This window comes from Alternaria arborescens (genome assembly GCF_004154835.1).
Source record: "Alternaria arborescens strain FERA 675 chromosome Unknown contig_4, whole genome shotgun sequence".
In the NCBI taxonomy this organism is placed as follows: Eukaryota; Fungi; Ascomycota; class Dothideomycetes; order Pleosporales; family Pleosporaceae; genus Alternaria; species Alternaria arborescens.
Genome location: NW_021167859.1, coordinates 435,957 through 462,534, shown reverse-complemented (window position 1 = coordinate 462,534; position 26,578 = coordinate 435,957). Strand labels below are relative to the sequence as shown.

At 50.9% G+C, this 26,578-nt stretch overlaps 8 protein-coding genes across 8 annotated transcripts; 1 reads left to right on the top strand and 7 right to left on the bottom strand.

Annotated features, from left to right (window-relative positions):
- Nucleotides 1–173: 173 nt before the first annotated feature.
- AA0111_g2242 (hypothetical protein) lies at nt 174–2,031 on the bottom strand (the record flags this gene model as incomplete). The annotated part of the gene is made up of 4 exons (XM_028647992.1): nt 174–261; nt 322–890; nt 979–1,639; nt 1,706–2,031. 4 exons carry the CDS (start codon nt 2,029–2,031, stop codon nt 174–176), a joined length of 1,644 nt encoding a protein of 547 aa, XP_028509805.1.
- A 1,625-nt stretch (nt 2,032–3,656) lies between these two features.
- AA0111_g2241 (hypothetical protein) lies at nt 3,657–4,709 on the bottom strand (the record flags this gene model as incomplete). Its single annotated transcript, XM_028647991.1, has 6 exons — nt 3,657–3,730; nt 3,782–3,828; nt 3,883–4,288; nt 4,346–4,421; nt 4,478–4,522; nt 4,581–4,709. 6 exons carry the CDS (start codon nt 4,707–4,709, stop codon nt 3,657–3,659), a joined length of 777 nt encoding a protein of 258 aa, XP_028509807.1.
- A 3,173-nt stretch (nt 4,710–7,882) lies between these two features.
- On the bottom strand, nt 7,883–10,459 carry AA0111_g2240 (hypothetical protein; the record flags this gene model as incomplete). The annotated part of the gene is made up of 1 exon (XM_028647990.1): nt 7,883–10,459. One exon carries the CDS (start codon nt 10,457–10,459, stop codon nt 7,883–7,885), a length of 2,577 nt encoding a protein of 858 aa, XP_028509806.1.
- A 1,923-nt stretch (nt 10,460–12,382) lies between these two features.
- Nucleotides 12,383–14,067, bottom strand: AA0111_g2239 (hypothetical protein; the record flags this gene model as incomplete). The annotated part of the gene is made up of 4 exons (XM_028647988.1): nt 12,383–13,553; nt 13,604–13,690; nt 13,740–13,932; nt 13,983–14,067. 4 exons carry the CDS (start codon nt 14,065–14,067, stop codon nt 12,383–12,385), a joined length of 1,536 nt encoding a protein of 511 aa, XP_028510216.1.
- A 1,760-nt stretch (nt 14,068–15,827) lies between these two features.
- Nucleotides 15,828–16,419, bottom strand: AA0111_g2238 (hypothetical protein; the record flags this gene model as incomplete). The annotated part of the gene is made up of 3 exons (XM_028647987.1): nt 15,828–15,991; nt 16,045–16,182; nt 16,410–16,419. 3 exons carry the CDS (start codon nt 16,417–16,419, stop codon nt 15,828–15,830), a joined length of 312 nt encoding a protein of 103 aa, XP_028510217.1.
- A 1,007-nt stretch (nt 16,420–17,426) lies between these two features.
- AA0111_g2237 (hypothetical protein) lies at nt 17,427–18,613 on the bottom strand (the record flags this gene model as incomplete). Its single annotated transcript, XM_028647986.1, has 2 exons — nt 17,427–18,335; nt 18,386–18,613. The coding sequence occupies 2 exons, from the start codon at nt 18,611–18,613 to the stop codon at nt 17,427–17,429; spliced, it is 1,137 nt and encodes a 378-aa protein (XP_028510208.1).
- Nucleotides 18,614–22,822: 4,209 nt separating this feature from the next.
- On the top strand, nt 22,823–22,936 carry AA0111_g2236 (hypothetical protein; the record flags this gene model as incomplete). The annotated part of the gene is made up of 1 exon (XM_028647985.1): nt 22,823–22,936. One exon carries the CDS (start codon nt 22,823–22,825, stop codon nt 22,934–22,936), a length of 114 nt encoding a protein of 37 aa, XP_028510209.1.
- Nucleotides 22,937–24,036: 1,100 nt separating this feature from the next.
- On the bottom strand, nt 24,037–24,434 carry AA0111_g2235 (hypothetical protein; the record flags this gene model as incomplete). Its single annotated transcript, XM_028647984.1, has 2 exons — nt 24,037–24,107; nt 24,170–24,434. 2 exons carry the CDS (start codon nt 24,432–24,434, stop codon nt 24,037–24,039), a joined length of 336 nt encoding a protein of 111 aa, XP_028510210.1.
- Between the last annotated feature and the right edge of the window lie 2,144 nt (nt 24,435–26,578).

The following is a 26,578-nucleotide window of genomic DNA, read 5'->3' as shown; positions in this document are numbered from 1 at the left end:
TGATACCTACTGTTTGAGAATCAATATTTCATACGTCGAGAACTTGTACATAATTCTGCTGTCATTCAGCTTAATGAGACGTCGTTGATACATGCGCATCATATTAGCGGTTATATGCTACTACATATATTGACCAAATGAGCACGCTTATATTTATCATTCGGCTGGATTGACTACACAACCTCAAAGTTCAGCCTTACCCATGGCATCTTCTCGCTCCCTTCTGGCATCCTATACGTGAAGTTCCAAAACTCAAAGTCGCTGTGTTAGGTTAGCATATAGCCTTCTCTCTGTGCAGACGGTAGTCTTGATAGAACTTACTTGATAACCTCACCAGCTCCGCCAAACAGCCCATTGAATGTAACCTCGGGTTCTAGATCCACGGATCCGGTAACATTGACTTGAACACCCTCTACATCCGCCCAACCTGCTACATCCCTCTTACCATCCCAGCCGTTCGTTCCCACCAGGAAGGAAAACGCACTTGATGCATTCCCCGCCGGATACTCAAGTTGCAAGCTTCCGTCTTCAACCACCACATCCAAAGCCATACTCTGAGCATACAAACTCATCCAACCCACACTACCGTCCTGCCTCTTCCACTGCACGACTGCTGGATTGAAAGAGTTCTGGTTTTTAGCCGGGCCACCGACGACAGTTTCGTTGAAGGATTCAGCACCGATAGTCAGATCAGGGGAGAGATAAGCCGTGATATTTCGCGGCTCATAGTCGTACGGTGGAGAGAATGCGGAGGTCCTAACAGTATGTGTGCCTGGAAACTTGGACAGAGATGAGAGCGTGGCGTTTGGAACTAGCGTGTTATGGTAGGGCGCCAGAATGGCGATTAGGGGGCCAATCGCGAAGTCATCCTTATGACCCATGGCGTACGGCTAGAAGGGTGTTAGGAGATACGGTAGAAGGGAAATAGAAATGGAAACAGAAATTGAAATGGAAATGGAAATTGTGCTTCATGCATACCTTCTTGTTGATAGGTGCCATCTCCTTGCCCACGAGCGTCCACATTTGCAGCGCCAAGATACTCAGATACTTGTTCATGTCGAACCCATATGCGCGATCCCACGGCCCAGCTACGTTCTTCATGCCCGCATGATACAATTCTCCCAGTACGGACCAGGTATCGTGAAGCATTCTTGGTCCATACTCGCCCATCAGACTGTCGTTTGGCATATACTTCGCCCAAAGCGTAAGCGCAAACAGCGAAACACCAGCGTAGGTTCCAGAATTGAACTCGGAAAGTGTGTTGTCTCGGACAAACAGGTCAATGATTTCTTTTGCGTAGTTTTCGCCCGCAATCGTCATGTTGGAGTCGTTGGCACGGCGACCGACGTAGCCAGAGACGAAGGCGCGCATGATGGAGGGGTTGCTGTAAGCCGGGTAGAGATTATCGTCGTCGACGCCGCCAACACGGTAACTGTCTCCGATGGTGGTGTTGAACAAACTTTCCAGCATATAATCTTGGACATCTTGGGGGAGTAGATGAGGAAATTCCTCTAGCATAACGACAAAAGTTGTGCCAATGAAGCCGCGCCAGTTGGGATCCCACGAGTTGTAGATCTCAGCTGGGTATTGTTCTGTACCTACAGCTGGCTCCTCTGGATATTTTTGGTAGTCGCCAAACCTTGTGTTATGTGAGCAACAGTATCTAGAACAGGAATTGAATGACCTCTTTCGCTGCAAAACTCACCATTGTTGACTTTCGTTCTTGAATTGCCCTCCAATGACATTCTTCACGATCCGTACTGCCTGCTCAACGTCATCGGCTTCGTTTCGCGCCAATAAGCCAGCTGCATACCAAACGCTCGCTCTGGTCTCGTGTGTCAGAGCAGCAGCGTCCAAGCTGAACAGGTATGCTCTTTCATCATCGTAGTACATGTCCAGCCAATCCATCGACTCATGTAACAAGCCCGTCGCATACGTTTCCGTATCATTGCGTGGGACTAGACTACCACGAGCAAACACATGCTCAGCCAGGAGCGCCGAAGCCACCCAGAGCCTTGAGATCCCAATCATGCTGGATGTCGCGAAGAGCAGAAGGTAGAGAGTTTGGCACGCGACATGATGCTGGCCATGATGCAGCTGCAGTGATTGCGGGCCAAGCGTAGCATTACGGGAGTTTCTCCGCTATGTTTACGTGAAAGCCGAGGGCTTCGGCATATGCTACTGCGAGATAACCAGATAACGGTGACTTCGGCCTTGGTGTTCTATCGCGATTGTGTTAGGGCCGGATAATTGTGTTGCTAGCGGGGAAACTGCGGGATTCAGATGCCAATGTGGAAGGCGAGGCTATGACTCGTGGTCACAGATGTGGCCACAGATGTGACAAAATAGCATGACTAACCAAGCATTCAAGTCGCGGTCTCTGCCGCGATGTGGCTTGTACAGCTCGTTCTAACGAGTAGATTAGACGGTTCCGTGTCTCCTAGATTGCGCGACTAGCTTTCAGAGATCTAACCGTGTGGTAGCAGAAGGGCCGAGCCGCTTCACCTGCTAAACGTGATGAACCGTAACACTCTGCGAGGCTGCACGATTGCCGTTAACTCCAGACGTGACGAGGTTTCATGCGCCTGCGCAAGTCATAGATCTTTGACCATGGCCTTGTGTATCAGAAGATATGGACATGACCATCAACCTGAGCATATGCACTGCCTCACGTGAGTGTACAGACAGACTTGAGCAGACTTCACTTATAACACACTGCATAACATCGACAGGCACAGTCCGGCAGTCGGCATGAGATCTGCGACAGTCATGTGGGAATAAACAGGAAATGGCGCAAGAGGATTGCCGTAGCGTACTGATGATCGCGTCGATCGGCGGGTGGGGGGTTAACGAGAGATTATCACGGCAAATGCAAGTCATTGTGGGGTTGGGCATGTTGTAACAAGCAAGCTGAGAATCAGTTCGAAGAAGCCTGAACACAACATGAGTGACAGTGGTGGCTTCACCGCGAGGCTAGAGAGAGCATATCGAAGAAGACGAAACTGAAGCGTTAGCGCAGTGAGTGGGACCGAGAAGCGTCTGGTCGCAACCCGGTGCGTGATCAAAATCGCATAGGCGAACACAGTGATGTTTCCTTCTACGCATGCTGTGCATGCGCAGATAACCGTTCATTCGTAAACATCGACTTCGTGGAGCAACGTCCGTGTCGTAGGTATATACATAGCAAGAAAAGCAGAATCCGGAAATTGATGCATTTGCATGATAGTGATAGCCAGAAGCGGAATGAATGTCCCGATAGAGGCTATAAGATCCATGGCAATAATTGGTTCCGCATCCCGCAGAGCAAAGATCCAGTCGTATGAGGAGAATGAGAAATGAAACCCAATTTCCCAATTAACGTACATAACATCAGACACAAAAGGAAAACCGGAAAGTAAATGCTCCTTTGGGCTGCTCAACCGGGCTGGAAGAGGTATAGGTCCATGGCTTGAGATCCTAGGGAAACAAATGTCTATCCGGATGCTTTTGGTAATCGCAAACTCCTTACGGTACCCGGATGGTAGAAGATGGATCCATTAAAAAATTAGGTTGGCCAGACTCCAGAGCACCATCCAGTAGCTTGGAAAGAAAGGGTATCTCCGGGCGCGATACATCGACGCAGGAACAATAACAAGGCCGTAAGACGGAGATGTACTCTATCTCGTACTGTACCTAGAGGTGCCGGACTGTGGATTGCGCGATGATTGTGGCTGTTGCGATAAGGGATATTCTACACAAGACATGTCAGTTGTGGAGTAGCGCAACGACCCAAATCACTTACGACGACCATCCGAGGCAATGTAGTAGCCAGGAGCGGCTGCTGCGGCACTAACTGGGGCTTAGCGATAGACCAAATAGGGTTCGTCATAGTAACCAAAATACCTTGGATTAGAGTATGGAGTCGTCTGGGTAGCCGGCTGGCGTCCATATGGATCTGGAGTCTGCGCTGGGTAAGAGGAATAAGCAGACTGCGCAGGGTAATCCCTTCCACTGGGCTGCTGGTAAGATGAGTATGGATCCGCTGGCTGAGTCCTGGGTGCAGCAGAAGCAGGTGAAGTCTGGTATCCTGGATGCGAGCTTCCATACACGGATGTGGGAGTCGTGGTGTAATGGGGATCACTGCTACCATAGCCTGAAGACGCATACGTCGTCGCTCTAGACGTCGTTGACGACTGGCGAGGAGGCTGATCATAGGGATCCGCCGCCGCATGAGACGAGCCGTGTTCGTACGGTTTCGTCGGACCCCAATGCTGACGAGCAGCATGTGTACGAGAGTCCTGATAAGCCACTAATGAAGCGTTAGGGCCCCCTGGTTTAGTAGTGCGCACTTGAGGACTATGGCTACCTCCACGTCCAATTTCGCCTGGCTGGCGTTCCTGTTGCCAACGTTGTGAATCCATTTTCAAATCCTGTATCATTTGCTAGGGAAACGGGTTAGCCTTGTGCGCGACCACGGTCCGATGGCGACTCAACATACCGATGTGAGAGTTCGATAAGCGGTTATCCAGTAGCCTGGCTGGCCCTATGTGAGAGTTAGTCTTCCGTAGAGGTGGCGTTGGAGAGAGAAAGTAAGTGCGGACCTGGTACTCTCCGGTGCCTGTGCCAGGCCTGACGAGCGCATCTGGGCCCAAGTAGCGCTGGATGTCGGCCGTGATGACTTCTCTCGCGATTCCATCGCCAGGCACAAACCACTGATTTGCGCGCGACATGGTTACTGAGATGCGTGTGGAAAGGGGACGAAAAGAAAGATGACAGTGATGTCAATGCCAGAAATGGGGCCAAGCTATGGGAGCTAAGATAGAGGGGCTCTAGGCACCAAGGTTACGGGCAAAACAGGTGGGTGTCCGAGGTCTATGGTGTCCAGAGAGATTCCAGAAGAGAGATGTTCAGCGACGCAGGACGCAGAAGCGGGGTTTTGACCAATATACTGGCTCCTTAGGGGGGGTCTGGCCTGTGACAAGTGGACCTTGACGGCGTGGCTGAATGCAGCTTCCTGGTGGGGGCGATCACAGCAGGTACTCGGAAGTAGAGGGGACTACGCTCGAAGCAATATGCACACTCTGACAGGCAATGCTCAGGGTACGGGCGACGGGAAGAGTACTTGTTGAAGTGCTCGTTGTGGATGTGTCTCGTTCAGAGCCGCAACTGAAGAAGAATGGCTTGCAGTGGGTGCGGGGTGTGATTGGCCGATGGCGCGACTGGCGGTAGATGCAAGACGCAGGTCAAGCGGTTGGGCAGCACACTGGCGGCAGGCTTGTGACGCTGGTTTGGCGGGATAGAGGAAGGCCGGTTTCGTCGAGATGCGATGGGAAAGCAGCAAGAGGAAGAGAAAAGAAGACGAAAAGAGCGGCGTACCGTCGGCAGCCGATCTAATTATTCGGATGGGCCAAACGTCTCCATAGCTCGAGCTTCTGGTGCGATTCGCACAGTGTGGAGACGACCTGGGCAGCCCTCAGGTGGCGTCGCTTGGGCATCAACTGCGAGGATGCCCGAGACCAGCCTGACCCTTCTCAGCTCTAGCACCTGTGATGCAAACGGGCATCGTCGCTTGTCAGCACGCTGATTATTCTTTACGGAACGCGATTTTGCTCGTGATTGGGCGAATTAAAGACAAAAGGGCAGCGCCCATGGTGTTTTCAAGGTTCGCCCGTGGTGGAGAGACTTTCGGGGCTAGCCGCTGGCATTTTTACAGACATTTCTTACCTGCCCGCCGGTGAGCCCTGCATCATCTCACCCCAACAACAACCAAGACTTGTCCCTGGTCCTTCGCTTCGGCCAGCTGTGACGTTGTGAGGCCACAGCCTGACGCATTGCTTCGGTCCAGACAGGCTTCACCGACTCGATGCCGCCGTGGTGCAAACCATGCCCGCCAGTCCCGGGCACCGCCAACTCATGAAAGCGGCCGAGCCCAGCGTGCACGATGCGACCGCCCACACACATCTCTCTGCACATCCTTCTTCACAGCATCATCGCCTTCGCACACTGAACTATGTACAGGCCCTATCCTCGAGCTTGCAGAAACTTCAAACGTAGTCGCCTATAGGAAGTCTTCCCTCTACCGCACACTAACGATCCATTCCTCGTGCTTCCTCGTCGTGGCTGGTTCTCATTAGTCGAAAATCCAGACCTACCGCTCCAGCACAATCTTCGTCAGGCACCCATCAGGTCCGCGGTCCGCCAGCACGGCACGTGTTTTCGTGTCACCACATTGCTGCGACGTACAATGATGCGCAGCCCTTGATCACACGCAGCCTGTCGTGCTGCCCAAGCCAGGACACACCCGATTCTGCAGCGCTCAACGCGACCGAACTCTATATCTTCATTGCCGTCGACCGTCTCTGTCATTTCCACAAGTTGCTGTCAGAGTAAACTTTAAAGTTGGCGGCATTTGTAGTTGTGGTCGAGAACTTCAGGCGAAAAGAGAAGGAGCTTTGGGTCAGGCGGTAACCCCATCTCCCACGATCGTCATAGCCTCAGACACTCTTCACAAAGGGTTTCATCTGAACATTTCTTTTTGCTTGTTGACATTCCCCATGTGGAACCAGGTACCCGCACCTTCTTTTCTTCTCCGTTGCATCCGCATCCGTCAGGGTGCCCGACCCACCAGTTGAGCCCCGATGCCATCGTGGCATCCCAGCCACCTGGGGTACCATACCTCACAACTTCACACAGCACCTCTCTTGTTGTCCCCAACATTGACAGAGCATCCCAGTCCGGCCATCTCGGACCCAAGGATGCATTCTGCCGCTGCTTGGCCGTGTGCAGTTGACATTGACCTTGGGCGCTGATGCTTCCGCTCTTGTCGCGAGCGGCCCGAATGGTCCCGGGAACTGCTCTCGAAGATATGAGCGCGTGGGGGTAGTCGGGTCTACGTTCGTTCTACGCATCGCATACGCCTCTGTCTACTTCCACGTGTTACATTAATGGCAGCGAAGGGTATAGTAATTGCCATGTAGTATAGCGCAGGTACAGTATCAATATCAAATCCACGCCTATAGAACCGCGCATCACGCGATTCCCGCGACACCGCTAGGATACCTCCGGGTTAACGACGATCTCACTCTGTTCAGGTGACCGATTACGAATATCAAAGGCTCATTCGAACGCTATAACACACTGCCTGATACAATGCCGCGGTATTGGGCTCTGATGGATAGACCAAGCAACCGTGTCTCCTTCCAGCCTCGGGCACTCTTCCTAAATAAATGCATCGTGTTCACTGTCCTCCAGTAATGGCTTGCGGAGGTCATGGTCTTCAAGGCTTCCAGAGACGCGTAATCAGGCTTCGCATGGAGGTCAGCTTGGACATTCCCGTTGGGCGTAAAGATCTTTCATACTGATGTCTAACGTGCTATCTGAAGTCGTAATCGTATCGTATCTCTCGTCTCGAGGCCAACTGCCGACAGCTCAACCAATCCTTCAATAGATTTGATAAACAGATCATGATCCGTATCAGGAAGTTACATGTCCACAATCGTTGGCGGCTCGCGGCTCGCCATAAGAAGACAAAATCAAGGGGTATCTGGGGGTACAAGGTATACATCTCGCTGAAACGACAGGCCAAGGCCTAAACAAAACGCCGTCGTAGATGCCGTGTCCCAGCATAGGTATCATGAGAAAGAAGAAATGGGTATTTTGTTCTGGGTCATGCAATTTCGTGAAGCGATTAAAGGGTGAGAAGTAGAAGAGCAAACGCCGTCAGGTGAAAAGTTCGAAAGAATCGTGGGAGGTGCCGAGACATGATTTTGCCGCAACGTCGTAGATGTCGTCAGAAGATGCTAAAGGCCAATCGAGGTTCGTGGCGCGTTCAGCAGTGTCGTCAATGTGCGTTGTGGGAGCAAGTTGTTATGGGAAGTGTGGGCAGTGACCGCGGCCGGCTCAGTCAGTACATGGGCTCGTTTACAACGCCAACCCAATCTTCGAGGAATGACATGGCCACAGACATGCGTTGCGCAATCTGCTCCGACACCCACGAATTGCCAATGTTCATGCCGATGGGAATGTCACCGAAGAGGTCACGACCATTGCCGTGAGCACCACTGCGGCTAGCTACGTTACCATGGCCACCGCCGAAACCGACTCCGTTCGCATTCTTCCAGGTAGCCAGCTCGGCTTGGAGGATGAGTGACCAGACTGCGAAAAGCACAGTGGACAAAATGGGAATCCAGCCTGCAAATCGAGCCTTTTTAGCCCGCGTAGCCATGACGGGCGATGTCTTGGCTATTACACGTTCTTCGGCAGTGTCATTATTTGTATGCGCCTGAGCTTCGGTCGTAGTATTGGGACGCTCTGATTCGGGCTTGGGAAGAATCTGCTCGACAGGTTTGATTTCGCGAGTGACCATAACGGGGGTGATATGATTGTTAGGCCTGGCAATCGTAATCTGGGTGGTCGGTTCAATTGGGGTCGTTGCGAGAGCCGTGTGAGCCAGGAGCTGGCTCGTAAGCGCAGGTGCGTCGGTCTGCGCAGACGATTCGGTGGTGGCGACAACAAGCGCGTCGGTCTGGATAGCAAGATCGGTGGTTGTGGGCGCGTCGGTCTGAGTGGAGAAGTTGTTGGTGGTAGCAGGCGCGTCGGTTTGGGTAGAAAATTCGGCGCTGGTGATCTGGCGGACAACCGGACGCGTGCTGGCAGCTTCAGTCACGTCCACAGTGAGCAATGGAAGGCTAGGCTCTTTCGGCGCAAAGTCGGCAATCTCGTGTCTGGAGATTGTGGAGGCAACAGACGCAGGCCGTTTGGGCGCAAAGCTCGCAACGTCGTACACGTCATCGAAAGCGAGGGTGTCGCGAGCTGGTTCAACGGGCTCAGTACTGACTGATGTCTGTTCATGCAGGCGCAGAAGTGTACCAGCGGGCTGTTTGGGCGCATAGCTAGCGATGTCATGGACATCAACCATGGAGAGATGAGCGCGAGCGGGCTCGACAGGCTCAGTGCTTGTTGCGTTCTGAAGAGAGTAATCCAGAGGCGCACCAGCAGGCTGAACAGGCGCATAGCTCGCGATATGATTAACATCGACAATGGAGAGGGAAACACGAGCGGGCTCGACGGGCTCAGTGCTGGCCACGTTCTGGGGGGAGTAATCCAGTGGCGCACCAGCAGGCTGAACAGGCGCAAAGCTAGCGATCTGATGAGCATCGAGGACGGAGAGAGGAACACGAGCAGGCTCGATGGGCTCAGTGCTGGCAGCATTCTGAGGGGAGTAGTCCAAAGGCGCAATAGCAGGCTGGTCAGGCGCAAAGCTGACAATACCTTGCACGTCGCACAAGGAGAGTTGAACACGAGGCGGCTCGATAGGCGAAGTGCTCAAGGTCGTGTAAAACCCGGTTGTTTGTTCGGGCACCCTCACGGCTTTAGGCGCGGTGCTGGCGGCCTCGCTGACGTCGATGGTGGACGGCGGCGGCGGCATTGGATCGCGGGGTTCGACACTGGCGGCATTGCTTACAGCAATGGCGTGTATAGACGTCTTGACAGCCACAGGCTGAGTGCTGCCAGCCTTGTTGACAACGATAGAGCATGGTGGTGCGGGGGCTGGGTTGCGAGGTTCCACGCTGGCGGCCTGGCTTATATCGATCTGGCTCTCAGGCACACGTGCAGCAACAGGCGTGACACTGGCAGCTACGTGCACGGCGGAGAGTGACTGTATTTCAAGCTCGTATTCGCTGGGCTCGCAGTCGATAAAGTCGCTCTCGTCGAGCATCAGGCTAGAGAATTCATCTTCGAGTGTGCCTCCCAAGCTGCCGATATGCCTTTGGTCGTCGACTGGAGAGGCAGCGGCCGTTCGAGCAGCCTCGTCGGCGTTGTGAAGGGTGCGCTGCTGCTCCTTCTGAAGCAAGCCCTCCAGGTGACTAATACGCTCATCTTTGACAATGATAGTCCTGGAGTCCTGCTCCTGTATGGCGTGGAGTCCAGCGATGTCGTTCTCAAGCTCGGCGACCAGGTTGGAGTCCTCGTGTTCTTGTATAGCCTCCTCCAGGTCCGCGATCCGTTTCTGGTCCGTTGACCATTGATCCTGCAGATCGTCGAACTCCAACTTTTTCTCTAGGAGTTTGACGCGTATGTCGTCGAGTTCGCCGAGCTTGTCGCTGTAATGGGCATGAAGCTGTTGGTAATCGGCGGCGAGATTGGCGTTTTGGTTGTCTTTGTCTTTGAGGGCAGCTTCCTTGAGCGCGAGTTCGTGGTCGAGCTTGACATTGCGCGCCTCGAGAGCCTTGATGGTGCTCTGCTCTTCCACGAGTGTCTCTTCGCTCTTCTTGAGCGCGTATTCCGTGTCTTCTCGTTCGCGCTTGAGCTTTTCGAACTCGTTCTTGTAGCGGGCGTTCTCGTCCTTGAGTTTGTCGTATTTCTGCTCCAAATTCCCAGCTCGGTCGTACTCTTCGTTGAGCTGCCGCTGAAGAGCGTCACAGCGCTCTCTGAGAACCTGCTCTGATTGATTACTCGCAGTTTCTCCCCTCTCAGACATGTTGTTGCTCACCTGCTCCACCTGTCGCGACAAATCAGACTCTTTAAGCGTGGGTACTTGCTTTGTTGTCGCAAACGCCAAGTCACCGCTTCCGGTACTAGCGCCATCCCCAGCCTCCGGCCCTGCAGGAAGACACGCTCCTTTTGGCGCCAGCGCCAGACGTCGACCGCTCAGCGGGCATAGTGTCGTAGGGTCTTTCAATGCCGAAGCTTTGAAACTTGGCGCTAGCGCCGAAGACCATTTTTGGAAGCATTTTGAAAGTACCTTTGTGATTGGGTTAGAGGAGCGAAGATTAGATGTGAGTGAAGAATTTGACGAGAAAGGGAGAGACGGAAGCAAAGCCCTATAACAGAAAATTCTTGTGCACGGCAATTGCCAATCAAGCGCAATTGTATCTTGAGAAAGGCTCAACTCTGGTGAAGCTGCAGATAGAAGTCCTTTCACCTGGTGTATGGAGCTCGATGGCTACACTCAACAACACGGTGGTTCTACAAGACATTTTGGCATGGTGCAGTCCTCAGAATGATTCTCTGATTTCTAGTCGAATGGTCCAGGTTCCTAGTCGTCAGCAAACAATATTTTCGTCGCTCGGAAAAGGGAACATGGTTGTATCGCGCTCCTCCAGCCTCCCATCTTCTTCGACAACTGCTGCCATTGCTCCGGTTTGTATCTGGCCATCGGACAGACTAGGTCGCCATCAAAGTGCCTTTCCTCACACCTCCAACACTTTGGAGGCCGTCCAGCGTGCTTTCCAGATCTCTTCACTTTGACTACTTTTCCTTCTAGTCGTTTCGAGTTGCGGGCCATTCCTGTTTGATTTATCAAGCGTCCTCTACTGTCGCCCACCACAGGGTCTTTCGGTAGTCTAAGCGGTGCCAGGAACTGCCATTCGAGCTGCTCGTCGAGATCTCTCTTCCATAGCTTCCCCACATACTCCATGTCTGTTTGTATGAGGAGCGACACACCGCAGAAGTCGCCAATGCGCCAATGTAGCATCGTGATGGAGTCGCTCTCAAACTGCGACATGCGTATACCCAATGATTTCTCTCGTCGCTGTCTCAGTTCACACTCTTTCGCCTTGGTCTGAGCAGCCAGTCTATTTCCCTTCTTCCCCGGTTGCTTGACCATGTCGCTCAGCTCCGTCGTATCGAAGACTTTGTAGAGTATGTTTTGATGAAGCTCTGTAGGGAGACCAAGAAGACTGGCTTCTGGATAGTGACGTTTGAAGCGGCCCGTTGGAGCTGTGATCCAAGGATAGATCCATAACCGCGTCACGCGATCTCGTGCGATCTGATGCCTTGCCGACTTCCGCAGTGTCCTCCATTCGAATACGTTGCTTATGCGGAACCTTTGTCTAGACATCTCGTGACGGCGCTTACGCCTTTCGTGTTTGCAAGCATTTTTGCTTTTGGCCATCGTGTAACTGCCTGTGTCGTGAGACTTGATCGCTGGGACGCAATCGTGGACTGTGCGGGGTACAGATTCTCCGAGACACCTGAATGGTATCAAAAGAAAGGCTTGCATTGATTCATGTCGATATCGGGGTTCGAGTGACTAGGTAGAGTCAGATCGTCGACATCAAACGGTGCCGAATGCAGGTGCGTGTGGACCTGGGCTAACAGCAACGCGGTAGCGAGACCCAGCCCTGCATGTGTACCTTACGCAGAGGCAGCGCTTTAGACCCTTTTAATAAAGAGTTGCATGAATGATAGCTTTGTTGACTGTCCTTACTGATATCGTGTCTCGTGCCATCGGCGCGACGACGGAAGGAATGTGCCCTGGGACTACTTGAGGGGAAAGTCGAGTCACAATGCCACAGTACCTAGATAGCAAGAGCGAATCAAAAGTAATTTTGGATACATTCTCAAATCAATCATCTTCCTTGCGGAAGTGAACGGAGACAATATAATGGCTTCCTCAAAGCTAAGCAACGTGGCTACCCACATCCAGCAAACTCCCGTCATCGGGTCCAGTAAACTTCTTCCTCCCTGTCATGATCCAGAAAATCAAACTGATAAACATGACCACCCCTGTTGCCGCAGACGTGTAGTTCATGTTCTCGCTCGTCACAGGTGTGACGCTGGGTAGGTTGGATACAACACAGATGAATGCCAGGTACAAGAACCCGATAATGTTAAGCACAATTCCCCAACGTCCAAGAGAGTATGGGCCTTCGAGACGAGTCTTTTTCCCGGAGAAGTGCGCGAGAATGCGGGAGAGGAGAGGCATCAGGTAGGACAGATAAAAGCCCTGCGTAGCGATGGCGATGATGGTATTGAAGCCAGTCGTTGTACCGAAGTAGATGGAATTGAACGCCATTTGTACGATGGCTGTCAACAGGATGGCGTATACCGGTACCGATCTTGTCGATATCTTGCTCAGTACGTTCGAAAACGGAAGTCCGTTGTCTCGTGCGAACGCATACACGGCTCTTGATCCTTCTGCCATGAGCGAGTTTGCGCAAACTGTAGCGATGATGGCAATCATGGAAGCCAATGTAGATGTTCCTGCCACATTGCCTGTACTGTTGAAGATGATCTCAATGACAGGCACTCCAGTTGGAGTGGCACCTGTTGCCTCAAGATCGCCAATGCAAAAGCATAGCGCAATCAGCCAGACGAAACCAGTGAAGAAGCCAATGTAAACCGACATGACTATCGCCCGAGGTGCTTGCTTCCGGGCGTTCTTGATCTCCTCAGTCATGTGTGAAGGCGCATCGTAACAGCACATTCCGAACGCTGACTGGAGTAGACCCAAGCATGTAGCATACGGCGCATTCCATCCGGTAAAGTTCTGAAAGTCGCTGAAAACATAGCTTGCTGATTGCTTGTGGTCGTTTGTAACAAGGATGGTAATTAGACACACGACAAAAGACGCGAGATTCCAGATGAAGATCGCTTTTGAGAGTTTGTTGAGGATGTGGGGCAGATAGATGTTAGACGCTGCTGCGATGAAGGTGATGAGGTAGGCGACAAGGACTGTGTGCCAGCGTTCTATCGTAAACCCATAGTTAAGCTGGGCCACGCCTAGGATAAAGTTTGTAGCGACAAAGTTGTTGACAGCGCCCATGCATATTATGCCGATAAGCATGAACCTGTTCACATTAGTCTATCGTTGAAGACCGCGTGCAGTGATGATACTCACCACCCACAAAGATAGCTCATTGAGCGAGCCCATCGCGTCGGAGCTAGGATAGCCACCCAACTATATTGTCCACCAGCAACAGGATACCTTGGGAAACGGTTAGTCAAGTCCTACAGTGAGAAGTCGATGCTCATACGCGCTACACATCTCAGCCATCGAGTATGCGACAGCAAGTGTGACTAGGCAGACACACAGCCAGCCCCATATCATAACCGGTGGACCTCCACTCTCGACACCAATGATGAGAACACCGGAAAGTGCAGTCCACGAAGTCACGATACTGAACGAGAAGCCAACCATACCAAGCAAGCCGAAACTACGCTTGAGCTCTGGAAGCATGTCAGTAGATGATCAAAGCTATCGTGGTAACAAAACCTACCTTGGGTATATCCCAGTTGTGCGAGCACATCATCGTCGCTGTTGGTCTCGTCGACGACCTTCTTCTCTTCTGGGCTGATCGCCATGTCTACCAGTTCGATGTCCCGAAGACCAAAACGAAGAAGAAGCAAACACACTTATGAGCATGCAGATATCTCCAAACAAATGGTAAGAATCTTTTCAAAGCGCCGTCCTTCCGTTTAGATATACCTTTACTGGTATCGCGTCAACCCATCTTCCCACAGCCGTTGAACGAGAGGGCCCCATCGACGGCCGAGCCCTGCGTCATCCAGATAACGGCGATTTCCCTTAGGCTATGCTTCCAATTCGGGCAGCCGTCATGCATCTCCCACATTTCTTATCGCGGACCGGGCGTGTGAAGTGGATTGGCCGAGATAGCAAGCGAAAGCGACACTGTAAGAAACTGGGGTGCGGCTAGAAGTGGGGTACATGGAATGGAGATAAGTAGGTGGATGTGCGACGTGTAAAAGGCCGGGAATTCGAGTCGTTTCATTACCCTTGGTTCAAAAGCTCCATTCGTTCGAACACAATGCAGAAGCTTCATGAACAACGACGTCGGGGTTGTATTGGCAAGGCGATAACAGGTACTCGCAGAGTGGAGAAGCGTACCTGCCGATCCCGAAAGCGGATACCACGATCCGAAGCGATAGGATCAAGCATGCTTGCGGAAGCTTGAACATTACCATGTATATGAACGTAATGGAGAACCGCGCGGAGACTCCATGTTAAGATTACTTGAAGAGGCGACGCATGCGCCAAAACACTCAAATGCGGACATGGCTGCTCTTCAAACACCCATGATACAACACTATAAAACATCCTCACACTATAACGTCGAGTCGCTACTATTAAGAACATGGCAACTCAAATCCCCACTACGAAACCATACGCTTGGCCACACAACTCTTCCCTACACCCCACATCGACCGCCCTCATAATCATAGATATGCAACGCGACTTTCTCTCACCCGGCGGCTACCTCTCCTCCCAAGGCTACTCCCTCACACGTTTCGAGTCATTGATTCCCCGCATCGTCTCTCTGCTATCTACGTTTCGACGCGCAGGTTTCTCCATCATACACACACGAGAGGGTCACAATACTTCGCTAGCAACGGTGAGTAGTAGGGAAGCGCATCGCAGTCGGGTCAACGGCGCGGAAATAGGGAGTCAGGGTCCGTTGGGCTGTCTTCTGATACGAGGTCAGGAAGGGCATGAGATCGTTGAGGATCTGAAGCCTTTGGAGGGAGAACTGGTTATTGATAAACCTGGGCGGAGTGCGTTTGCGCATACGGAACTTGATCTTATATTGAGAGCAAAAGGTGTTAGTAATCTGGTAGTCTGCGGGGTTACGGCAGATGCGTGTGTTAGTAGTACTGTAAGGGAGGCGAGCGATAGGGGGTATGATGTGCTGGTTGTGGAGGATGGGGTAGAGAGTGTTAGTGAAGAGTTGAAAAGGTGGAGTTTGGAGAGTATCAAGGTTGAAGGAGGGCTATTCGGGGTGACGGGAAGCTGCACCGAAGTAGAACAGGCAGTGACAAGTTGGGTACAAGGTCAGGACGGCGCAGCTTGAGTCGACTTCACAAAAAGGTATTTGGACAGCGATGTGCATGAATATGTATGCATTGACTAAACTAGCCGAATGAAGATCGAAGCTTCATATTGATCATTTCCAACCCACCCATGAACAGAACGCCGTGAAGACCGATAGCCGTGACCAGATCATATCCATAAACAATGTGTGACCATGCGGACTGCCCTCGACCAAGAATCTCCAAGATGGCGTCGATGTCGGGTGCCGATGTGTCGTAATGGGAAGACAAGATATTTAACCACCGAAACCGTAGAGGGTACGGCCCTGGCGCTTGAGAGCGTAGACAACGTCGAGGGAGGTGACAGTCTTGCGCTTGGCGTGCTCAGTGTAGGTGACGGCGTCACGGATAACGCTCTCAAGGAAGGTCTTGAGGACACCACGGGTCTCTTCGTAGATCACTGCAGTCATGTTAGGATTTCTCCTGGATAGCGACGATGTTGGGCATGCTTACTGGCTGAAATACGCTTGACACCACCACGACGAGCGAGACGACGAATAGCGGGCTTGGTGATACCCTGGATGTTGTCACGAAGAATCTTGCGGTGACGCTTGGCGCCACCCTTGCCGAGACCCTTGCCACCTTTGCCGCCTAGGGAGGTATGTTAGCATGTTTGTCTTGTGTTGATGGTAGACGAGTGACATCGTCAAGATGTAAGAGTGGTTGTGGTAGACGTTGTCGTGATGCGCGGCACATTAGTGGGGCGACGCGTTGAGCCTCAACACCAAGCGCGCCTCACCGCCATGTGCAGCAGCGGCAGCAACGACAACAGCAACATCGATGCAAGGGCAGGGAAAGAGTAACAGAGGTGTACTTACGTCCAGTCATGTTGGTAAAAGGTTAGTGAGATGGAGGTGATGGGTGTTGGTAATAGACGCGTTGATGCAGCGCCAGTGGTTGGATGAAGATAAAAGCTGGGGGTTGCGAAAAGAGAAGAAAGGGAAAACTCCAAAGATGTGGGCGAGCCGGTTATATAGACAAAGGGAGGCGGGCGCGGCTGCCTCCAGATCACACAAAGTGGCGCTAAGCCCAGGTGGGGCGCGCGAGAACATGAAATCAGAGGCCTTGCCTTCACATTTGGGGGGAAAATCAAAAGCGTGGAAAGCAGCACTTCGAAATGAGCGCTGAGCTTTGCAGGGCAGGCGCGCCCGTCTGGCTGCTGCAATAGTCGGGCCTGAGTCCGTGCGCCAACTTCAATCGCGCATTGCCGACGCGACTACAACACCAACATCGACTTTGTCGCAGTCCGACTGCACGCGGCTGCAAAGTGCTGCAGTCTCTCGAAATTGACCGGAAAGGATCCTGGCATGATTACTAGCTCTTTTGCTCACGTCTACTGCTTTGTGCGTGCAGCAGCATCGTGAACGCCATCACTCTCTGCCTGCACGACGCGTTCACCGTGTACTTGAACTCTACGCCAGCCACCCGCAACTAGCAAAGACACGGCTTACATCCGACGTGTTCCGCAACCTCGTTGAATCAAGAACTGAATGACTATCCATAGAACAGTAGATACAAGTCTGCTTCTTGGGCATAGTTGCCAATTCGTCCTACTTAGACGTTCACGTGTCTTGGGAAGAGCAAGACAAGGTTATAAGCATGTGGTGTATGGACCTGGGCAAGAGGCTCATGGATAGAAATAGCAGTACACATCACTTCGAACAATATGCACTTGTTCTCTGAACGTCGAGTACACAAAGAAATTCATTGTGAGAGCTAGCTAATCAATACGGACCATAAACGAACGTCGTTTTGCAATCTATTCATCGAGTCCAAGGCGTGACATGACCATATCCACTCGCCACTTATACCGTTGTCCAAGGCTACAGCGCATCTTAATTTGACTCATTGGCCTCCTTCGCAGTCTCCTCAACGGTAGCCTCCTCGTATACAGGAGGGGCGTCGTATGCAGGGAGCTCAGCATATTCCTCCTTCTCTCCGTGCTCTTCTGCATCCTCTACATCTTCCTCGTCAAGAGCAATCGGCTGGTAGCGCTGGCCACGGAACTTGGCGACAGTGATGGCAATGAGACATCCAAGGGCCATACCCACAAGGTATGTAAGGGTACCAGCGAAGATACCAATGAGAATAGGGACGAAGATAGTGAAGAAGGCGCGACGAACGAACATGGAGAAGCGGTGGTGGTGACCATGATGGCCGTGGTGGCTCATGTGGTGAGGACGGTGGTGCGGGTGAGGCTTGCCAGGGCGGAAGCGGTGCGGAGGCTTGCCAACCATGGTCTCATGCTCCATGGGGTTGTTGGGACGGGCACCAGGGTGGGGTCGCTTGTGGCAGCCGGGGCGGGGCTTGCGCATGTCCTTGATTTGCTCGATGCGGTCTTCCATAATCTTCTTCCACTTGCAGTAGAGCGGCCACTCATTGCACTCCTTGTCTGTTGGTGTAGCCGGGCTAGGCTGGGCCTCGTTGAAAGATGCGATCATGAGGCGACCTTCGGAGTTCTTCAATACGTTGATCTGGAGCGCGGGAGGGTTGACAGCGGTGCCTTCGACAGAGGTGATTTGGAAGGTCATCGGCAGGAGCTCGGTGCCCTCCTCTGAGATGGTCTCCGCACCATCGTAGCGGAACTCGTAGCTGGTGATGCGTAGGCGCATGCCGTCTCCGGAGGTAGGATCAACTTGTACAACATGGTAGGGCTCAGAAGCGAAGCCAAACGACGGCGGGTATAGTTGGGAGTTGTCCAGGTTTAGGGCGTTGCCCTGAGGTCCAACGTCGAAGTCCAGGCGCTGTTGACTGTTAGCATATAAGGCTGTGATGCATATGGCCGACTACTTACAAAGGCATTTCCAGCGTCAGCCTTCCATTTAAGAGTTTCTCCATCATATGTCGCAAAGGCGCAACCAGGACATGCTAGCGCAACAGACCGCTGGCTGGGGTTGATGGCGAGAGATTCAAAAGCGTGGTCGTCCCCGAGCTCTTCCGCAGTTGTCATGGTAGAAGGGATGAGCACGGCGCTGGCGGCCAGCGCCAACTGGGCAAAAACGCCCAACTTGCTAAGAGACATTGTAGGTTGTATTCAGGAAGAAAGCCAAGTGATTGAAAACGAAGAGATGTTGTAGGTACAGAGTTTAGAGGTGGACGAAACAAAGGAAGGCGATGCCTCAGCCCATGCATTACGATTGCCGCCGCGTCATCTGTCACGTGAATGGCCCGGACCCTGAAGTTTAGCTGTCAATGTGTCGCACACACTTCGTGAAACCATCGCTGAATCAGACAAGTCGACCAACGAAGCTAGCCTGTTGGCAGAGTGTTCTTCCAATTGCAAAAGTTCGCACTGCGGCTTTCTGCACAGTGTATGCATGGAGTAATGCTGTACCGGAGCTTCTCCGACAGTCGTCCCCAATCACTGTCAGACATCTACACATAAACCAAGAGGTCGCATGTGACATCTTCTGAGGATCTCAGCTGAATCTGCAGCGCACAACAGTAATATTAATGTTTTGGGGGCTCACAGCGATGGATATGATCATAGCCCCAACGGGCGTCTATGATCCCTCAAGAACCTCGCTAGGCATCAGCAGCCTCGGGTCTTCATCGCAACCTCATCACAACACATCCCACACGTACGGTTACCTTCATCTTTTTGACTCGCAGCGCCCATAATAATGCGACTCATCCATACCAGTCGGCTTGAGCTATGTAGCTTTATGGACGATTCTCATTTACCAGAATATGCCATTCTATCCCATACCTGGGGCTCTGATGAAGTCACACTGCAGCAGTTCACGGACCCATCATTGAGGGATGATCACTATCTAAAAAACAGTCACGGCTACCAGAAGATCATAAAAGCATGTCGAAAAGCCCTCGAGCACGGGTACGAATACATATGGGTGGATACTTGCTGCACTATACAGACTCACCACCGAAGACAACGCCCTACGAAAAGGGTGGCATATGCCGCGGAAAATGGCGGCAGAACGTACATAGCTTTTCAATACACACCTATTAATATTTCCGTACCGTTTACCTGAGAGTACTTGACCAGCGCTCCAAACCGAGAACCTGCTCATGCAACAAGGCCTGGAATCAGGCCCCCGTTATATAGCGACTGAGCAAGATAAATCGACCCCGAGCAAACCCAACGGGCTCATATTGATACACGAGCTGGCTTGATTCATCTTAATTGTGCTTGATTTTGACTATGAGCAGGTCTTGACCATGAGCACATCTTGACCATTAGCAAGTCTTGCCATTTCAAACAGAACAAAACACCTTTATGGTTCTAGCCCTCGCGCTCACGTACACAGGGAAGAACATTGTTGTCCTTTGTAACTAGTGCTACATTTCCGTAAGCATTTCCGATGAAACTTGTAAAGGTCCGTGTCTAAGAAATTATAATTATAATCCAAGAACGCGACTAGATGCTCCAAGAGCCTCGCCGCATGGAGTCGATCCACTAGGTCACTGTTCGAGTATTTGGTTAGTAAAGCCAATATTCATTTACTCTATCCATCTATCAGAAGGACAACAAAATGGTACTCACATGGCAAAGTAAGGTGCTAGAGGAAGTAATTAAGCCATATTAATAAGTTATATACAGTTCGTGAACAATTCAATGCTAATCGTGTTCTCCCCGGAGCTCTTCTCTCCTTGGAGATGATCTCTTCTCGGAAAGGTTTCTCCACGGAGAGAGTCTCTCCACGAAGTCTTCTCTCCTCGACTGTTTTATCCTCGGCTGTTTTCTCAGCAGAGCGCTTCTCTCCACGGAGAAGCCTCTTCACGGAGGGAGTCTCTCCATAAGCCTCTATCCCCACGAAGACACTCTCTACGAAGACACTCTCCACGAAGTCTCTCCACACGAAGAATCGCTCTCTATGAAGCATCTCTTTCCATAAAGAATCTCTCGCCACGAAGAATCTCTCCCCGGACCTCCTACTTCCTTAGTGATCTATCGTAATCATTATTCTCACGAGTATACTTGATCTCTACGACAATGTTATACTTTCCTATATCCTCCATATTTAAGTATAATGCGCCCGCACTTCAGCGCTTACTCGGGTCTTACGATTCAATTCTAACAGGAACGTGACTATTAACGCTTCTTCTGTCTTTTTCTTTCTATCTTTTTCTCGCTCCATATGTCATATACGTGAAAAGAATGTCAGGAGTTGTAGGTGTCAGGGACTCAAAATCGGCCCCATCTCAGAGATCTCAAATGGGACCTTCCCACTTCAGGAGATTCATCAGTTGGGCTTGAAGTCAGGCTCGTCATCAAGCCACAATGCACAAAGTCGATATGAATGAGGCCCTTCTAGAAAATGAGTTGCTCGTTCAAAACTTTTACGGATCGAAGTCACTCAGATAAAGATTATTACTTAACATCATACCAGTCATTTCAATATACAGAATCTCAAAAATAAAAGCGATTCTCGATACTTCGAAACAGCTTAATGGTCTTAATACAATATAATAGAAACTCGGTGCAAAGGAAAACTATGGCAGCGTTGTACAAATAAACATTGCCTAAGCTCACAACAGACTATCCAGCGCGAATGAGGAGGTCACATTCGAGGACATGGTAAAAGGCTCGTGGCGAGACAAAGCTGGGTATAAGAAGATCGAGTTCTGTGGGGAGCAAGCGAGCAAAGATGGCTTGAGATACTTCTGGGTCTATAGTTGTTGCATCTGGTAATGTCAACAAGACTAACAATGCCCTACAATATATGCGGTAGGTAACCCTAGCAATCGAGATATGCTTCCTTGACTATTTGACCGTTTCTCAAGTTGCCTGAAATTAGACCAGATTACTGGATATTCTTCTTTGAGCGACTCCAGAGTATCGGTGGCCTAATTTTGGGCCATTGGATCCCGAGAGTCAGATTTAGGCTGTCATCTGTACTAATTTCACTGATGTGTGTCGTCTGATCCGGGTTGTTTGACATGATCGTTTGACCTGTGTGTTCGCCCCAGGTCATAAGCTCGCGAAATTAATTGATTGGCAAAAATTTGCCCGTTCGTGTTGCCTATTCAAGCTTCAGTGGTCTTGTCAAATCAGTGTGCGTATGATTGGGTGGAGGATCGGTTTTGGAAGGACTGTTTGGGATAGTGCGAGTGGTCCAACTCCATTCCTCTTGTCTCGTCTTCTCGTAGTAGACGTCGATTTCTTCATAACTACTTGTGTACTTATACTTCCAGGTAGTTTCGTGGCTAGTCTTCAGAACACAAAATGTGTCCGAAGTTGAGCAAAAGGACAAAGTCCAGTTGCTCTCACAACTAGACCCTATATAAAGCTTTGCCACGTCCTGACACCGGTGGCCGTAGATTCGGAGGTCGAAGGCAGCGAAGGTTAGCATCTCACGTGTAGTCACGTGGGAGCGACGTATAAAGTGATATACATAGTGGTCGAGGACGAGATTCGGCGATTTGAGGTAATCGCTACCTCTTTGCCGGTTAATAAAAGTAATTGGATGTTGATCTTTAAGGCTTTTGGTCCCTTGCGCGGTTAAAGTTCTATTTTTGACATCCGGGTCGAAAGTGAACGATGTTGCGTACGCTTTGAATACAAGTGATCTATACACTGTCGCATTATGTTTTGTGGCTGTAAAGTATATCTACTCAAGCTCAATGATCATTATCTTCAAATAGGCACACGAGCCATGATATCATCCACTAAAGAGAGCATCCAAGCTTCAAGAACATCCATTAACCTTTGACAGCATCCAACAGCATGGGAAGATCCAACAGCATGACCAAGCACCCAAGTACCTAAACATCCAAACATCCAGTTCCCCAAGTACCAAAGTATCAACAATGCCTCCGTGCCTCCATATCTCCTCAATACTTCGAGGTCTCATGCTCCGATGCCTCAACAAGCGCTTTGCACATTTCCTAAGACCAACATGGCCCTCACATCACCTAAAGGTGCAAAGTGTCCTCTCCTGGCACAATTTTGACACATGAACTGAACGGCCGCGATGGCACCCAAGAAATTTGACTGAACAAGATCTAAGTCATATACGAAGCTGCTGTAGGTCGTACCCCAAGAATTTGTAGTGGCAAGACCGAAGGCGTGAATGGAGCAGCCCTAGGGCACAATATTCGAGGAGTTTAGGTGAGAGAGATCAAAGGTGCAGATGGAGCCGCCGAGTATCGTACCGCATGAGGATTGCTTGATAAGACCTAGAAGTGAGAAAGATCTCGGCGACGCTGTGAGCGAGGCTCTGGTCGAAGTAGCCGTGATGTCTTACTCGAGTGCGTTAGTTGACAGGCCATGAAAGACGAGGCAAATTCACTCCAGGCCAACGAGACCTGGAAGCTCGTCGAGCTGCCACCGGGACGCAAGGTGATCCAGGAAAACGAGTTCGAAAAGGACAAGAGCAGGTAAGAAGATGGCGGAGTGATGACGAGGATGGCCCGCGGGCTCGTCACGAAAGAAGCTGGGTATCATTGCGGCTTTCAAGACGTCCAAGGGAGCTGACGTCAAGTTTGACAAAGACTTTTCACTGAGAGACTGGCAAGGCCAGCACCGAGAATTTGGAGGGCCGCTCCGTGCCTCATGATGAAACAAGTCTTAGGTTGATGAAGCCGGTGGAATCAGAGTTGTAGCAACGAGCAAACTCGGAGTTCCATTCTCTGATGAGAGGAGGTGGCTTAAAGTTGTACGTCTTGTCGTCGTTGTCGAGTTACCGAGCTTCGATGATATGGTTGGCAAGGCTGGAGCATTGCTCCGTGTTCCAAAATTGAGGGCGTGAATGAGAATATGAACTAAGCAGCTGTAGAATAGCAGCCATAAAATGGCACCGCAGTAGTAAGTGTGATATCAAAGGCATACATGAAGTACCCGTAGAATAACATTCAAATGGCGTGTGTGACGTTCGAAGGCATGAATGAAGCAGCCGTATAATGACACTTGAACGAACTAGTTGATGGCCAAAGGAGTGAGCGAAGTAGTCATAGAATGGTACCTGAGCGGTGTGTGTGACGATCGAAGGCATGAGCGAAGCAGCCATGATATCGTACCAAAGGGTTTGGTTTGGCGATCAAAAGCATGATCGAAGCAGCCGTGATATCATACCCAAGGTTTTTGTTTGACGATCGAAGGAATGGTCGATTATATGATCGAAGGAGCCGTGATATCGTTCCGAGGGCTTTTGGCGATGTGTTCGATCGATGGCACAGGAATGCTGTGATATCGTACCCAAGGGTTTCGAGTGGTGGGTCAATCGGAGGCGCAGAGGTCGAGCAGAAGCTTTCAGAAGCCGACGAAGCCTGTGATGTCGTGCTCAAGGGTTTCGGGCGACGAAATCGATCGACAGCGCAGAGAGTCTTGTGATATCGTACCCAAGGGGGTTTTTTTTCCCTACAGAGTTAGGAATGGTAGAGAGATGATGGGAGGTATGAGCTCACTTTTTGATTTTTAAAAGGATGCTCCCCGGGCAGGGGCACGTCCGCAACGGCACACCTCGCCCACAAGCCGAAAGGAGGCTAAGGATCGAAGAAGGGGTCCCGCTCCCCACTGTGTGGCTGGGGCAGCCAACCTTCGAAAGGGGCAGCCTCTGTTGTCCAAGTTAGCGAAGAAACGCAGGCGACAATGGGCTGCTCCAGGAATGATACTTACTGCGGCTGACCCAATCGAAGGCTTTGCCCCAGAAGTTCCAGCCTGTCAAGGCAACTCCACCCAAGAGCAGAGCATCCAGGGCCTTTTGCAAGGCCCATTTTTTCACCTCACGAAGAGGCGAGATGGTGCTCTCAGGCTTCGAAGCCTCAACAGGCCGAACTTGACCAGTGGGGAGGGCCTTTGTCCTTCTCGTCACCGGGTTCCTCCGATACGCCTTGTGGGGTCGATGGTATGCGCGGATATTGGCACTATTGAGCGGACACATGTCAGCAATCACCGAGGCAAGGAGCTGAGGAGAAATGGGTTCAAGAAGAAATAGTGCAAGCAGACCGTGTTGTTCCCCGTACCCGGGGCTGCGCCGTAACAAATGTCCTAATTATATTAGACATAGCTACCACTAGTCAGCATCGACCACGGTTTTTCACGGCTTCCATGCGTTCAGGGGCACGAATTTGAGATAAGGAGCAAGAAAAAACTCCTCCAAGAAGCCATGATAGAAGAAATGGTGCAGAAGGAGTGGTATGTCATGAACTCGAGCGGCTTTGATTGACGGGAAACGTGGTGGAGGTATAGTGCAGCTTCGTTTGCAGAACTTTAGACGAAAGAAAACATGAGAGTGATAGAGACAGTGCGATATGACATCGTCTGGAGCTGGAGTATGACAAAATGAACCGTACTGACCGAATGCTGCTGTAAAGATGTTCGTGAAGGAAAAGAAACATAGTATTCCGGGGGTGAACGAGTATATACCTACCTCTCGCGGCCGTACCTGCTCTTCACATTGGTCCACCATAACAGTTGCAGTAAACAAGGAAACTGGAAAGAGCAATACTCAACTACCCACCCACATCGCGACTGACATCTGATCTCTCAGACGAAGAGGTCGCGTTCAAGGAGAAAGGGACTGGAGCTCCTGTCGTAGAGGAGGGTATTGATTCTGGAGATGTGATAGGCGGTAATCTAGCTTAAAGGCCGAATCAAAGTAGTTCTTCTATTTCACACAGATCTCCTATTGGGTGACGAAATTTGCGGGCTTTGTATTCGCCCTCAGGCTCCTTCCCGCCCGGTGGTTCTTCGCCTACGGAATCTGGAAGTAGCTGCTCTTAGCTGCTGGTAGACAAACATCGCGTACTTGCACTTGCAAGAAATGAAGCTAAACTGGAAGCACAATCTGTGAGATTGCGTAGAAAGCACGAAGGAAATCGTCCAACTGCAAAAGGCGGCAGAATCTTGCTTCCTTCAAGACGCTTCGGGAAGCTTCATTCTCACGATGGTGGTAGTTGAGTTCATGGCTCCAAAGAGTAGCCAGTAGCCCAAAGGGCCCAAGCGTGAGTCTGCAATTCATTCAGGATCATTACTTGCAATCGTCGCGGTTGTGGGTCTTTTGAGGATGCGTGTCGAGCGGAGAACTACACAGGCGATCATGAAGCCCAGGTGCGTCACAATTTGACTGACAAGGAGGAGGATGCAAGTATGCCATAGCCAGCAATAGGGGATGGAAACCGTAAGGGGTTATACTGTTGGCGCTGGGTGCGCTGACTTAGGATACATAAGCAGTAAAGTTTTAATTTTATTAGTTTTCAATGCATTAATAGCAAGACAAAGCTAGCCTTTTGTGAGGAGTAGTTAGGCAGGCGCTGAGATATTGGTATAGGCTTGTATTGAGACGAATCCTTAAGGAGCTATCAAGCCTCCTAGAGGGATAATATATATCTACGTCAGGTGATCGTGGCTGGTGTGGGCCGTCGGTGCCCCGAAGGGTTCCCGGTAGCTCACTAGTCTGTGGCTAGAGTCTTGTGATAATAGAACATTGTAACACAACAAGTATAATAATAAAATCTGTCTATCCTTTATACCTATTATAATCTATTTCTGCTATCCTGTCTATCCTAAGTGCAAGGAATGTTTGTGATAGCTCTGCTATCCTAAGTAGTTCTGCCATCCCGGATGGTCAGCCTTAGCGGGATGTCAGTCACGTGATCTAGGCCCCGCCTTAGATCTACATCCTTCTATCGTGTCCGCCCGATAGTCTCTCTTCATGCGACCCGCATGAGAGAAGGAACGATTCCTTGTTACCCTGTAACAAGTTTAGTGAAGCAAAGACGAACGGCGAGCCACAGCTTGTTCATTAGTCATGAATACCACCAAAGTTCCCTGCGGTACGAGCCCAGACCACCCCACACAGATATATATTAGGGGCCTCTGCAAGCGTCCTTCCCATTTCTTCTTCCTATTATCACACTACTGGCATCGAAACCCATCTTCCATCTCAATCACACGACCAAAAACTACTAATATCCATCATCTTCACGACCGTGCCGACTATAACATCGTCACCACTTCGAGCACTTCGAAATCCAGGCGAACATAAAGCATACCATTATTGCTTGTGATGTGCCTTGGGACTCT